This window comes from Pangasianodon hypophthalmus, chromosome 12 (assembly GCF_027358585.1).
Source record: "Pangasianodon hypophthalmus isolate fPanHyp1 chromosome 12, fPanHyp1.pri, whole genome shotgun sequence".
NCBI classification, from domain to species: Eukaryota; Metazoa; Chordata; class Actinopteri; order Siluriformes; family Pangasiidae; genus Pangasianodon; species Pangasianodon hypophthalmus.
In genome coordinates this window covers 14,691,095-14,707,263 of record NC_069721.1, presented here as the reverse complement: position 1 = coordinate 14,707,263, position 16,169 = coordinate 14,691,095, and the positions used below count along the sequence as shown (strand labels likewise).

Genomic DNA, 16,169 nt, shown 5'->3' with positions numbered 1-16,169 from the left:
AACATTACTATAAGTCACATTCTCACTTGTTTATTTAAACTTCAAAGGGAGTTTTTGTTTAATTTTATGTTATTAATCAAATTACTTCTGAGACTAAAATACAGTGAAGTCCAATGAAACAGTCTTGTTGTATGAAACATTTCCTCTGACCTAATAAAAGAAAGAATGTAATTCATCTTCCTACAAGGAATAAACAAAAGACATTAAATGAAAGCCAGTGTGTGTATGATTATATTACTTCTGTGCTGAATGAGCAGTGTTACATAACATCTCTCACACACACACATACACACACACACATACACACACACACAAGCTTAATGAAAACACATCATTCAAAAAAACGAGGTTTTAAAAATCATTCACAAAAATGGCAGTTTTGCAGTTGAATGGCCTGGGTACACACTGTCCTAAGATAAAAGTGGTGTGACTGTACAAAAAACTGAAGACAGCAGAGGCATAAAATTAGCAAAAAAAAAAAAAACACTCAACATTATGTAATTAAGAAAATGAAAAACTCAGACCAAGTGATTTCATCCAAACTGTCCTCAGTTAAGATTGACATTTTCCCTTGAGAGCCATTGAACCACAGGGTTCTGGGTGATATTTCTCACCCAGCAGTCTATAATCCATTCAGACATGACATTACAACAGTATGCCATTTTTCATTGCTTGCACCAAGTTTCTGCAAGAACGCCCACGCAGCGCTAATAATACACGCTCTACAGTGCAGGAGCATAGCCTCTGACACCAGCAAGTGATTTAGAGAATGCCTTGAGAGTTCTTCTTTCCTCCATGTCATGTCTGAGACTGACTTTTTCCTATCACCCAACTCCATTAATCAAAATATGCAAGCCAGAGGAACACCTAGCGGGTGCAGAGTGACAGCGTGGATCTTACCTGGGTTAGATAAGGTCAGTCAATTCGAAAAGGTGTCATCGGAAACAGGAGGCAGGGAGGAGTGAGGAGGTTAGAGAGTACTCACCTGTCAAGACTCTGTGAGCTCCCTGGAGAAACACTGAAGAAGAGAAGCGGCCGAAAGTCCTTGATCAGCGCGGCATCTCTCTGCCTTTGGTTGAGTCTCTGAGCCAGGCGGGAAATCTTGCTCTCGGATCTGACAAGACAGCAAGGAGAGAAGCCCAGGTCAGTCTCTTGGACATTCAGGCTTTAAGAAGAGCCAAGCAGCTCTGAAGACCCTGTTCTTCGAAGTCAACAGGGAACACCTGGTGGTCACTAACACACTCCTATCCATGCGCATCTCGCCAGAGAGCTGGCTGGTTAATGCGCAGAGACAGGAGCATGGAGAGGAGAGATGGTGGGGGGAGGGAGAGTGAGTGAGAGAAAGGAAGGAAGAGGAAAAATAGAGAAAAGGAGGGAGGGGAGGAGAGGGGCATTCTGTCAGCACTAGGATGAGTAGCGCAGAGACAACAAAAGCACTCAGGCATTTACAGCAAGGTCCCACTGAGCATGCTCACAGTGTGCAGTGGCAAGAGGGGGGTGGTCGTGAAAAGAAGAGAACCTGTTGTTCTTCCTCTCATCACTCGTGTTCACTGCAGTGTCACTTATCTGCAAAAACAGGCGTCAAATCTCTTAACACTCAGTACCATGGCTGTCTCTGAGACCAGAGAGAGGTTCCCAGGTCACTGGCACCACATAACACACACACACACACACACACACGTTTTTCCCCCAAATATATCATATGTTATGTATCTCTATAAATCAAGAACAAGCTCAGTAAATTAATATCTCAGTTGCGACCAAAGACTGTACTGTATTGATGCAAAACAATACTGTATGTACTCTAACGAACTCGAATTCGTCTTGAAGATGTTCATTTCTTTACATTTAAGATCCAAATAACTGGCTGGTTTAGCAAGAAAAATTTTACTGCTCATCATGTTGTTATTATACCAAGTCTGTGTCTTATGCTTTCACAAAAAGAGTAAAGTATGTGATCTCGAGTTCCTGATCACATAACACAATGCTTATAATTCTGACCACCAAATGGCCCAAAGAGGTCTATTTTCCAGACAGTGTACTTAGTGCTCTTGTGCACAACGCATGGGCTAATTTTTATTGTTTTCAGTGGCCACTGGAAAATTACAGCCTCTTTCCCTTTATGTGATATTTTTAAAGGTATAACTAATTTGTTATAAGAGTAGCATGAAAAAAAAATCAACAAAAGCAGTAAAAAATACTGAGAAAGTCATGACCTGAAACAAGCCTATGGGAAGAAGGTAAATGACACCAACTCATATATTTCAGCATATTACTCCATGATCTAATATTTCATTTCTGAAACAGAACAGCTATCCAGCTCACATGGAAGCTCATGTAATACAGATAGGTTTTCATTAATAGTAATTGTACTGAAGACGTGAAAGTCATCTCCTGGTGCTTAAAGCCTACATGCCTATTTAAGACCAGCAGAGTGATAATATCATGTGTAGGGTAGCAGAGGACCATGTTTCATAACACCTAGAAATAGAGACAGAAAAAAGACCATATATGCCAGTTAACTGATAAAGTGAAATACGTTCCCTCTCATTTATCTTATCAGTAAGTCAAATCAGAGTCCTCAGAGACAGAAATAGTGCATAAAAGATAAATAGAAAAGCAAAGACATTACTTCCTCTCACGTTAGCGCTGGTTGATTTCAAGCCCAGATGGTAAAAAGAGAACAGTTCACATAATTTCAAAACACATGCAGATGTATTCCTGAGGTTGTCCACACTAGTCAGTCTTTCTGTCATTTTATGGTTTGATCTTGTCAGGTCTGTGACAAACAAATGGAAACTACAGGCTCATATGGACAGAACAGCAATTATCAGAGACACCAGATCTACTCCAATATCAACTTCCATGTTGCTGTATTGAACGAAATTAAGGGTAAGGCCATTTTAAATGCAGTGGCTCAAGGCATACATTCAGACATTTACAATGTCATCAATCACACTGCAAAACGGTATGTACAGAACACTTCCCATATGAACTTAATGATTGTTATGTATTGTTTACTGTGCTTCCAAAGCTATAACGATGTGTTCACTAAACTATAACCCTGCCAGGACACAACTCACACTCAACTACAGAATTATTAGCACCTTTTAAGAGAATTGGCAACAATTACTATATAAAACAAAAAATTATTTCCACTGTGAAATCTCATAATAAACATCTCATAATAAAATTCTCTCAAAAAATATATGTACCAAAATTAATGATATCCTTAAATGAATACAGACAAATTGGTATCATAAATGTATATACAGTATTAGGCAGGTGGTTTTAATGTTATGGCTGATCTGTGTGTGTGTGTGTGTGTATATATATATACATATATGTGTGTATATATATCATGTATATACATGAATTTTGCCAAAAGTCAGCTGCAAATGGAATCATGTGTGCTGAGACCATAATGGCCATACACACCATCTGCATATTTGGAAAACATGGGGACTGTATCGAACAAAGGTTCCCATGCATCATTTGTAAAATATGGTGGTTGATCATCAATGCTTTGGGGTTGTTTTGCCACCAGTGGTCCTGGAGCTTTTAGGAAGACTGATGATGTCATATATTTCCATGAAGTACCAGGAATAGACTGGTTCCTTCTGCAAGGAGGTTAAGAATCTACACATGTCTATAACTTTGTTACAGATGACAGGAAAAAAAAAATGTTTTTGCAAAAAAAATAAATAAATAAAAATAAACCCTTACCATTTTTATTGTGATATTAGACAATAAATTAAATACGTTCCATTTTTATGAAGGGTGCCAAAACTTCTGAAGCTGAATATATGTAAAAATCAGGAACTTGCCGTTATACTATTCTTGTTTAAATTCATGTTGAAACGTGTTCAGAAACATGAAACAAAACTAATTAAGGGTGAGAATCACAGAGAAACTCTGTAGCTTCTGTAGGCTTTTGAATGCCAAGATAAGTGAAAGCTTTTAATTCTTGTTTTAATCTTGGTGCATACATTATCACTTCAGTTTTAAACACAGCAGTCCTCTGGGTCTCAACCGTCAGTTCAGAACCTTATCTTTAGGTGTCCTAGGCAAGCAGATGAATCATAACATGTCAATCAGTTACAAGATCCTCATGGCAATAGCTATATACTTTAGTCTAGCTATATACTTCATTTATGAGTGACGTGCATAACAACTACAGTAAATTCACTCAGTGGAATCAAAGTAAAAAAAATACTCAAAATGAAAAAACAGAAAATCTTGGATTAATCAAGAATGATGCAGGTATAACAAGATGCAGGCATAAATCTTAATGAGCACAACAAAATAAAAATAGCAAACAAGGTTCATTTGACAGAGAAAAGCAATGAAGAACACTGAAGAGGGTGGACTCTGATGCCATGGAGGGATAGCCTATTCACTCAGAAACAATACTTCTATCATTTAAATACAATTTTTCAAGCCCAACATCCATGAAAAAAGAACAAAGCTGTTTCCATAGCTGCAGCTTAAAAGCATCTTGCTTGTGGATACTCACAAGGCACAAGCCTAATGAACTGTGACACTGATAGCTCTGTGAGAAGGCCATATCACCAGGGTCTATATTCATTATCTGTCCTACCAGTGGATGTGTTTGTCAGACGTTTACAAAGGAAACGAATTTCTGACAACTACAGTTTCTTAGAATGACAAGTGCAGCACACTACAATAAATACAAAGGATTAATCCATATAGACAGCATAATTCTAGAAAATCAAGTAAACTGCACATGTTTAATAAGACACCATGGACATGGCACCAACATATAGAATATATAAATACATTAAGTGATACTAAGGTACTGAGATGATGATTTTTTTTTCTTATGTATTTCTGAAATCAACCCCGAATACTCAAATTCTACAGCTGCTTTCTGCTTTACAAGCAGTTTAAAGTGTACACGTGTACAGCAAGTCTTCATAGAGTAATTCATAATATTAGCGACTATTGTTAACCAGTAAATGGTGAATCAAGCAGTGGTAGTGTATAAAAGCAGGTCTTTGTTTTGTGCTCTTCTGTGTAAAGCTAAGCACTTCAGTGGCAAGGCAGGCACATAAGCACAAAGCAACTCTATTCCTAAGAACTTATAGGATTTTGAAAATAGGTAGGTAGAACAGACAGAACTTGATAGATGATGGATACAATATATGACTTGTAGAACATGTTATATGACACAGTGTAAATAGTAGCTACCGCAATGTCACTAGTAATTAAGAGTTGAGGGGCGAAAACAAAGCAAAAAACACATCTTGGACAATTATAGTTGCTTATAACTTGTACATCTGTGAAATAACAGCAGAAAAATCTGCAATTTTTCACAAAATGCTTAGTTTATAGTAGTGTAAAGCAGAGCTGGAAAAATACGAATATTTTAATAGTGATTATTCTTGTGAATTAATTGACAAATATTCGATTACTCAGTTTAAATGTGGCTTGTAAATAACAGCTGTAACAAATTTTTTGGCGGATTTGTTTTATTTTATTTTCAATAAAATAACAAAAATTGTGATGAACGACTTAACATTTAATTTCTTGTTACTCTACTGGCATTCTCCTCTAAGGCGAATCTCTAATGATTATTTTCTGTTACAGTAGCAACATATTTAAATTATAGATAAAGAATTTGATTAGAAATTTATTTTAAATAATAGCATGAGAATACAACTGCAAGACTTCTGGGATATGTCTTTATCAGCTCTGCTCTGGATCCTGACATTTTTGCCCATTTATCTTGGCAACATTGCTCTGTCAGATTGGATGACCGTTGGTGAACAGTAATTTTCATGTCTTGCCACAGATTCTCAGTCGGATTGAGGTATTTCAGGTGCTTTGACTGGGTCCTTCTAACACATCTTGGTTTTTGGGTTTCATCCACTCCAGTGTAGCTTTTTACAGTATTTTTAGGGTCATTGTCCTTTCGGAAGGAGAACCTCTGCCCCAGTCTCAAGTCTCTTGCAGACTAGAACAAATTCTCTTCTAAGATTCCCCCGTATTTGTCTTCTTCCCACTTGCCCTCAACCCTGAACAGTTTCCCAGTGCCTGCTCATGAAAAGCGCCCCCACAACAAGATGCTACCTTCACCATGCTTCACTCTAAGGATGGTATTCTCAGGGTGATGAACATTGGGTTTCAGCCAAATGTAACAATTGTGCCGAGGTCAAAAAGTTCAGTTTTGGTCTCATCGGACTATAGAACTTTTTCCATGTTTGCTAAATATCCAAACATATCCAAAATATCCAACATGCCTTTAGGCAAACTATAAACAGGATTTCATATGTTTTTTTTCTATAATGGCTTTCTTTTCGCCACACTTCCATAAAGCCCAGCTTTGCAGAGTGTCTGGCCTATGGTTGTCTGGTGAACAGCCTTTCCCATATGAGCTGTGGCTCTCTCCAGCTCCTTCAGAGTTACTTTTGTCCTCTTCATTGCCCCTCTGACTAATGCTCCACTTACTGACTATTGGTGGACAGTCTCCTCTAGGCAGAGTTGTCCCCAGATTGGATTTCATAGGTCCTTGGTCTTTAATGATGCTGGTTGTTTAGGTATGTTCTCTAAAACTCTCTAGGGCCTGAGATCACCTGACACTTTAATTGCACAAAAGTGAACTCCATTCAAATAATTATGTGATTTCTGATGGCAACTGGTTGCACCAGAATTAATTTAGAGAATTCACAGAAATAGATGTGAGCACTTTTACATTTTTATAATTTTGCAAACTATATTGATTTTCCCCACTTTAGAAATTATGGGCTATTTTGTATAGATTTATGTCATACATAAATATATACACAGTGAGGGGTGTGAATACTAATGCAAGGTACTGTAATGATATGAAGGCAAAGTTTGAAAAACCAAAACTATCTTCATACCACTCTAACAGAAAACAATTGTACTGCTTAGACAGGGTGAGATATTTTCCATCTTGGCATCTCAACAGCCATCACATATATTCTGATTTGTTCTATTCTAATTCGAACTGCTTTCACATACAGACTCACACCATTTTCTGCAAATGACTACATGCTGATAAAGTATCAACAAATGCAATCAGGGGGAAAAAAAATGGTAATTCACTTTGCTTCCAACTGCCTAAACTTAGTTTCTAAGTGGAAAGATTTCCCTCTGCAGCACACCTTTGTACTGCACACTGTGCTGAAATGAAACCAAAGAACTTGATTATGTGTTCCTGAGGCTTAAATGCAGCTTGCATTGAGTTGATCTCCATGGCAACAACACTAGTGCCATATTTCTTAAAGGCTATCAGGGGCTCGTCTAGCTGCAGGCACTGCAATCTGTCACGATGGGGGGAAAAGTGTTCAAAGCCACTCGCCTCTGCAGCGCCATTAAACCTGCATCTGCAAACACGCTTTTGCTAAAAACCAACACGCACAGACAAGTAACCACTTAAACACAGCACAAAAACGCAGGCCAAGATCACATGCTCTAACACTGGCACTGCCTGAGCAATCCTATGAGGACCACAGCTGTAACTCACTCTACCAAATTCATAAAATGCCAAATGATGGAATGTCTCAGAATAGTGTCCAGTGTTGTTTTAGATGTTTTTTTTCATAGCTGTGATGCATCCATCTGACGTTAAAATACTAGCATTAACAAAGGTTGACTGATAATTGCCTCCTGTTTCCTCCCCACCCACCCCTTGCAAGGCCTCTTTAGTCTTCTGCCATCGGGGAGGAGATTTCGAAGCCTCCAGGCCCGAACCACAAGACTGAAGAACAGCTTCAGCCACCAGGCTGTCAGAAAGCTGAACTCTCTCCCCTCTCTGCCCTCTGCCTTAAGAGTCACCGAACTGTAACCCCCCAACGCGCACACACACACACACACACACACCAAATCACACAAATGCACAAGCCACTTTTACTACTGTTGCTCTCTCTGTTGCACTACAATATAACCAGGTCTACTTCCACAACTGCTGCTCTCTCTTGTTTTGCACTAAAATGTAAATATCTACACACCCACATGTGCCATGAATGTCTATAGTGTACATATTGTATTTTATTTTACTTTTTTTTTAATTACATGTCTTGTTATGTTGGTTTCTCACACCATGGGTCTGAGGGAAAGGAAATTTCAATCCTCTGTGTGTCCTGTACATATAGCAGAATTGACAATAAAGTTGACTTTGACTTTGACTTATATGACTTCTGTGAAAAGTTTCATCAAACACAGGCCAAAGCCTACAGCTGATACCTGGAGGGGGTAGGTGTTTTAATTAATCCATTTAAAAAAACAATGGTCTGTTATAGCAGAAAGATAAAGGTTTAAAGTGCATAATACTCTTAACACACAGTAAATTCATTCATTCTTCATTCTACATCTTCAGACATCTTCCAGGTCAGGGCCATGGTGGACCTGGAGCCTATTCTGGGACAGTGGTGTACCAGTATCAGTGTCTATATTGGCATACAAATCTGACATACAATGCAGTGTGTCAGTATGTGGTTTGAGACGTAGCCAAACAAACTATCTTAGCTACCATTTAGTGACCACACCGCATCTGTTTGAAAGTTCTACCTGAAATTTTAATAGTCCGCTTAGCCTTTCCATTGAAAAATATAGCTAGTTATGAGAAGTTGATGTGATGGAAGCAGGAAAAATGGGCAACATAAGGATCTGAGAGACTTTGACAAGTTGTGATGGCTAAACAACTGGGTCAGGTCATCTCCAAAACGGCAGGTCTTGTGGGGTGTTCCCAGTATTATATATTCCCAGTGGTTAGTACCTAACAAAAGTGTTCCAAGGAAGGACAATCGGTGAAATATGTGAGTGTGTGTACATATATATATATATATATATATATATATATATATATATATATATATATATATATATATGCACACAAACTTTCCATTCTTCTCCTGGTCATGACCAGCAGTCATGGTGCAGAAAGCATGCATTCAAGCTGCAAGGTTTCCAAGCATAGGCAGTCACGATACACTAATAAAGACATTATTAAAGGCATATCAAGATTCAAGGCTTCAAACTTGAACATAGAAATTACATCGATTTAAAAAATTTAAGTTTACATTAGGACAAGAACCTGTATATCATTCACATATTTACATGCAAAGTCAAAGCTTAAATAAAGACTCCACTCTGGGGGAAATATCAGACTGATGGATTTTTGGCTTTCATCTGATTAAAGACTGCTAAGGATTTCAGAATAAACTTGTATAAATCACATAAATATTGAGCATATAGTGTAACCTTGGGGCTACTCTCTGAATATAACATGCTAGGAACCTGGAACCTGCCAATTTTGGGTAATATTCATAATATTTTGCTTAATTTTAAAGCCCACACAAAAACTTCTAAAGCCTCAGAGAGAAACAGCATTCTTGAACTATGTTAAAGCTACGTTTTTTTTTTTTTTTTAATTCATCAACTGACGAAGGCAGTCACCAGTATCAGGCATACTGTATCAGTGCTGATTCAACCAAATGCAATGATTTGATGTTTTGGATTAAGTACATTTGCTAGCAATAGATGTTCATCCAGCTCATCACAAAGGGTTTTTTGAAATAATGTTTTACTGAGACAGTTCTTGAACCAGTGCTTAACATACTAAGAAAGAAAAATGAAATCCCAATAGCATGACCCCAATAGCACTGCCTTGCATAAGAATTCACCCTTGTCCTCTTTGGTGCCTCTCAGACTAATGCCCTGATTGACTTTTAGTAGACAGCCTCCTCTATGCAGAGTTGCAGTTCTTTTTTTAAATAAATTCAAAATAATGGTTTTAATAGTGCTTAGTGAGACGGAGTTTGGGATATTTTTATAACGAACCCTGGCTGATACTTTTCCAGAACCTTGTCCCAGTTTTGATAGCTCCTTGGTCTTCTCTGACAAACTCTGGGGCCTTCCAAGAACAGGTGTACTTACACTGAGATCATGTCTCTCTTTTAATTGCAGACAGGTCAGCTCCGTTCAACTAATTATGTGACTTCTGATGGTACCTGGTTGTACCAGTTGCAGTTTGGGTGAATACTTATGCAATCGCAACTATTACATTTTCTATTTTTAATTATTCCTGTCACTTCGGTTTTATTGACTATTTTGTATAGATTCGTGACATCTTCATAATCCCAGTAAAGTCCATTTCAGTTCCAGAATGTAACCAGTGCAAAATGTGGAAAGGTTCAAGGGGAGTGAATACTTGTGCAAGGCACTGTATGAATTCTTGTTTGTTTAATATTTTAAAAGATAAAAAGAATTGTTTACTGCTACAACCCAGACATTAACTTTGTTTCTTAAGGATTTCTTAGCTCAAAGCTCAGAAAGTTTCCAGAAGCTCAGCATAAGGAGATATCCAGTGCTGCCAATTAGCTCCTAATCTGGCAATAAGTCTCTCTGTCTGGACTCAGCCTCACCTTACTGACTGTGCCATTGACTGCTAATGCTTGACCTCCCTGCCTACACTATAAGATAATAGCTAACAGAGGTTCATTGATAGAAAAGAATGAACCACTTGTGGACTGAATTTTTGCCACTAGTCCCCTGGTGCACATTGGTTGGATGACAATTGTTGTTTTAACCTTATTGATAAGATAAACATTAGAGCTATTCCCAGTGGACATCGTCTAAATGACTCAGTTAATCGAGTCAGACATCCTCCTCTGAGGTAGAAATGGTTCCATTGTGACTTCAGACATTTTTCTTTAAACACACTGGGCAAAGCAGCAAAGAATATGGCAGAAATTAAAAGCGATTCTCTGTAAGCAAACGTAAAAACAACTGTAACTGCAATTTCACCTTATAGCATTAATAAAATATTCAACTTAAGTAATTATTCCAGTGGTTAATAACATGTCTTGCTTTGTTTTGATAGTTCTTTCATGTTTTCCTTTTGGTTTTGAAATAAATTAATGAGGAGTCACATGGAAAAAAGAAAAAAAACAAAGAAGTACAGAAATGTCTTTCAAATTGATAAAGAGATAATTTAGCTTAATATACTGCACTATACAAATAAAATGTTTATATAGACCAAAATGACAAGAATAAGAAAGAAGAAATGGAAGCAGAAAACAGCAACCAGTTGAGAGTGAAACAGAAAGGTGATGACGGATATTTCTAAAAAATCTAAGCATCTAAAACATTAAGATCACTAAAGCTGACATATTATTAACAAAATGTTTTCTACCTGCTAATAAAAAAATCAAAAGTCCACTTTAAGACCAATTAAAACTGAACTTGCCTCAGAATTAGCTGATATGTATATGAATTCTCACTTTCTCACCTTTCTCACCTTTCTTTAGTCACAAGTTATGTGTTGAATAATATTATGTGCAATTTCCTTTATATATTAACTTATACGGACCTTTATTGATTTATGGTAGATATTAAATAACTAACTATATTAACTATACTAACAGCCTTAAAATATTTCTTATAGTCTTTTCTATTTACCCTTATTAAACACCCTTATTCTGAAACTTGTGCAATGGAATGAGCATTACCTTTCCTCTCTCAGCAAAGATCTTTTAATAATGCATTTGGTTGTTTTCCCAAGTGATCCTCCTGGGTTTTATAAGGCTTCAGAGAGTAAATGAAAAACTTACTTTTTACGGGTTTCGTATGTTCCAGTCTCCCCAAGGCTCTGCAAAGGAAAGGACAAATAATAACAGCTTTGACACCAAGGCACAGAGTACATCCATATATTTAGCAAAATATATATCATTTATATCTTTATTTATTTAAAAAATGTACAATAGTATAAGCATGATGCATCACTCTTTATCATCAGAGACTGATATCATCATGTCGCCAGCAGTACAGTTGTACTAGGGGTAGAGTAACAAGTAGATTTTTCTAATTATAGAATAAGTAATGCAATTGTCTTAATTTCAATTTTAATTAATGGCATTACAGAAACACTTCCTTTTGATAGACACTTACACCAGCTCATCTAAGAATGTGTCTTGGTGTACTTAAGAATGGCAGCTGCACTGTTGTTATAGCAACCTTCAAGAATGAAGTTGGGAAAATTCCCTTTCTGGTGGTTCAGTAGCTCTTTTATCTTACATGTAACGTCATCTGTACATGCTGCACTCTACATGCTGGGTTTTGACGGATGTATCGTTGTTTCCCTCTAGCTAAGAAATATGCTTATAGAAATATTAATGTAAATCTTAGGGTTCCAAAAGCCAGACATAAATGTGTGTGGAGTAACACTTTCAGGGTTAACATCTATGCATTTCAGAACAATGCCTTTTTCCGCATGAACAGAAATCACTCTTGAGTGAACAATAAGGGACAGCTCTTGAACCAGACCATTTACTAGAGTACATTCAGCACATACAGATCAATTATTTCCAGATCATAGTGCAAAACCTGAAGTAAACAAGGCTTACATGTCCACCATACATTCACAAACAATGAACCAAAAAATTGTAAGTGATAAAAAGCCAAGTTATAGGTCTTGCACTCAGATCAGTCTAAGGAAATGTTAAGAACTCCTTACGTGTGACATACACACACACTTTTGAATTATAAGGGAACATGTTTGTTGAAAGGTGAACATTGCCTACTGAAATCTATCATTTTATCTTGACAAGCAGACAAAAGATGTTTGACTTGCTCAAGGTTCCTTCAGTCGGCGTGATGCATTATGGACTGATGCACAATGCTGCTCAAACTGTGCAGAAATCACTTTCCTCTAAATAAAACCCTGACAGCCTTGCATAAGTATAGCACATAATATTCTACTCTGAGCCGTATAATGTCTACATCTTGATTATTTTATTTAGCAAATCTGAGCTACCACCATTTTCCTTGAGGATCTTGAGCCCTTTTAAGCGCTTTCTTTTTTTTTTTTTTTTTTCGCACAGGACATTGTAAGTTCAGCTAGAGACACTGTACCTTACTGACAGTAAAAAAAAAAAAAAATCATATAGAAGCATATGTGTACAATAATGTGACCTATTCATACCAGTATAGGAAGATTTTATACATTTTAACATTTGCAATAATTGTATTCATGCATTGTAATAATGTACATTGCATGCAAAACCATCTCATAATTATACTCAAACAGTTAAGACACATACCACTTATAAATAATGTAAGACGAAACAAACAAATAAAAAGAATGAAATAAAACAATGAACTATGTCTAATTCTGTACACTAAAATGTCACTGAAGAGGACACAACAAGCTGAGCAGCCACTTTACGAGGCTTTGCTGTGTCTAATAGACACTATAGCTATTGGCATCTTGGTGATTTCGCTTAAATGTCACACTCAGGATGCTGTTGTCTGGAACACGGCACAGAGCTGAACTTGTCTGTGCCTCTTCTTTAATGTCAGTAGACCCCTTCACCAAACACGACGCTTCTAGGGAAACAGCTGTCCATCCCCATGGGTCCATTGCTTTAGTCGGTAATTAAGTCGGTAATTGCTTTAGTCAGGGAAGGCTCCTGCACACTGAGTGTCATTCCAAAGAGCACATTTAACCTTTATGTTCTATATTTATATCAGTATAATTTTAAAATGTATAGTAATATATCTAACCAAATGTATCTTACCCTTATCAATATCCTTTTCTTTATAATTAAGAATATTAAACACATATTTATACTACTAACCATGGAGATAAATGATCATAAATATGATTCCCCCCATTTTTCTCCCCAATCTGGTCACCTGCCAATTTCCACCCACCAGCCAGCTCTCCCCTATCATACAGCAGCTACCAACAGAGGAGGGTGAAGGCTAACACATGCTTCCTCCAAGACATGTGACGCCAGCCAACTGCATCTTTTTTCAGCGTAACACACTTGGAGGAAAATGCTATTTGCCCTAATTCACATACATGAGTTCACAGATGCTCATGATTGGCTTGTGTTGCTGTGATTGATGGGGGGAGAGAGAGAGAGTGCCATCCCTCTCACCCAGAGAACATGGCCAATTGTGCCCCCATGGCTCCCAGCCAAGCATCGTCAGGATTTGCAATCTCCCTATGATAGGGTGCAGGCTTTTCCAGGAGCCATAAATATGTATATTAGAACGGATAGGGATGCACCAATCCAATGAGATATATTTTCCAATCCAAACCACTCATGCATTTGATTCCAAGGATTTGTGATTTGTTGACTAACACAAAGCTGTTGCATTGAACCCAGGCCTTACAGCTTGCCACCTACACACCTGCAATGTTTTGCATAACCTGCAGAGAGTTGCCTTGTTTAGCATCAGATCAGTAACAGATATAATAAATATACTAGATATATAATAGATTATAGATATATTATAGATATATAATATATATAATAAATATATATATAGCAGATATAATCAGCAAATATACTGAATAAAAAAGGGAAAAAATATGATTGGTGCATCCCTAGCAACAGTAACTAGAGAAAGCAGACAATAATTTTTATTCGCAGAGGCTAAATGAGTGTGACTAAATGTCTGCAGCAATATTGGTACAAACACTTCCTAATTTACTTTTGCTTATATTTGATGTTCATTAAATTATCCTCCTTCAGCTTTAATAACATTCGAGGCACCCTTTCGTGAGATTACAGCAGGTATATTTCTCCTATGTCTTGATGAGATGTCTAACAAGGGTGTCTCCAGGGTAATTCTGGAGGAAACTGCGTGAAGAATTTATGAGTTCTTGATAAGTCCTTTATACAGTGTCCTACATATTTATTTTTAGACAAGAACATCGTATAGTTTTATTTAATTGAATAACATAATGTCTAAGAAGTTTGGGGGCACTTGTAGAAGGATCTTGGTTAACTCTGCCATGCAGAACACTCTAAGCTCTGTTATATTCTTGGGTCAGCTCATATGGACTTCTATCTTTAATTCAGACCGCAGCTTTACAGTAGTGTTCAAATCAGGAGACTGAGATAACCATTGCCAAACACTGCTTTTGTGTCTTGTGCAATGGTGTGTATGACCAAAAAGTTTGAATTTGGTCTCATTTGACCACAACACACAATGGCAACTGTAGTTATAATGACACTTGGTGAAGTTTAGGCACTGCATTTTATGAGATGCTTTCAGGAAGGGCTTTGATGCTGTATTTCAGCTGTGCTTCATTATGAAAGTGACATTTAACGGATGATTTTGAAACTTGAAAACCACACGCAGCAACTAAATTGTGCATTTCTAAAAGTGATCTTTGGGCTCCTTTTTCCTTTCTTCGCCATCCTCCTCACTGTGTGGGGAACAATGTGCTCACGGGTCCAATTCATGGCAAATTTCTAACTGTTCACTCTAAACAGGTGAAACCTTTTGTTATGGCCTTAATTGTGCATAATGGTATTTTAACTGCTTATGTATTTTAATACCCATAACTGTGCATGTTAGCAACCTTTTTTCCCCATGGTAACAGATGACAGATGAATTTTCATGTATTCAACATCATACTTATACCAGCCATTATTTCTGGGTCCCTGGTTGCTGGGGTAGTTCCTTTACTGAGGGATATATAAATTATAACTGACATTACACTCGCATTTTGGGGGTTACTGGGGGCAATACTTCTGGGGCACATTGTAGGTTCTAGTCATTTTAACTGGAACACTTTTGTGTTCAAGTTCATCCCATGGGAGCTCAGCTGGTGAGAGATCTTGTGATCATGGCTAGACATCAATAAACCAATATTGTGATGTGTTAGTTGTTGTGACCATAGATTTTGGTAGGGCATAATGACATAGCCTCAAATAAATTTAAGTCAAGAAGCTCTGGCTCATGTTATAAGCTACTATCTAGTGATTTTTTTAGAGTAATTCCATTAGTTAGGAAGTTGAGAATCAACAAAACTTGAATGAACTTGAACAAACTATGTACACCAGTCTTCAAAGAGAAAACAGAAAGATGTAGTCTGGTCTAAAAGCCAGTGGCCCTAACACATGAATAGTCTAACACACAATAGAATTTCCTCATTTGATCAAATTAATCTATCTATGACATCTATGACATAACATTGCCACCTCACTGTTTAAATGGTGCAACTATGATGGTTTCTGGTTGCTGATACTTGCACTCCATCCATCCATTCTCCGCACCGCTTATCCTACACAGGGTCGCAGGGTAGCCTGGAGCCTATCCCACTAGGCGGGGGATACCCTGGACAGGGCGCCAAAGACACATTAACAACCTTGCTAGTTATG

At 37.4% G+C, this 16,169-nt stretch overlaps 1 protein-coding gene across 3 annotated transcripts in view; it reads right to left on the bottom strand.

Moving 5' to 3' along the window:
- ankfn1 (ankyrin repeat and fibronectin type III domain containing 1) overlaps positions 1-16,169 on the bottom strand; it is a 67,700-nt gene that overhangs the window by 30,047 nt on the left and 21,484 nt on the right. For all 3 annotated transcript variants that reach the window (XM_053238803.1, XM_053238804.1, XM_053238805.1), the window contains exons 6-7: positions 11,601-11,638; positions 986-1,114 (exon numbers count right to left, since the gene is read on the bottom strand). In XM_053238803.1, the coding sequence (XP_053094778.1) occupies positions 986-1,114; positions 11,601-11,638 (167 nt within the window). The remainder of the gene's footprint in view (positions 1-985; positions 1,115-11,600; positions 11,639-16,169) is intronic.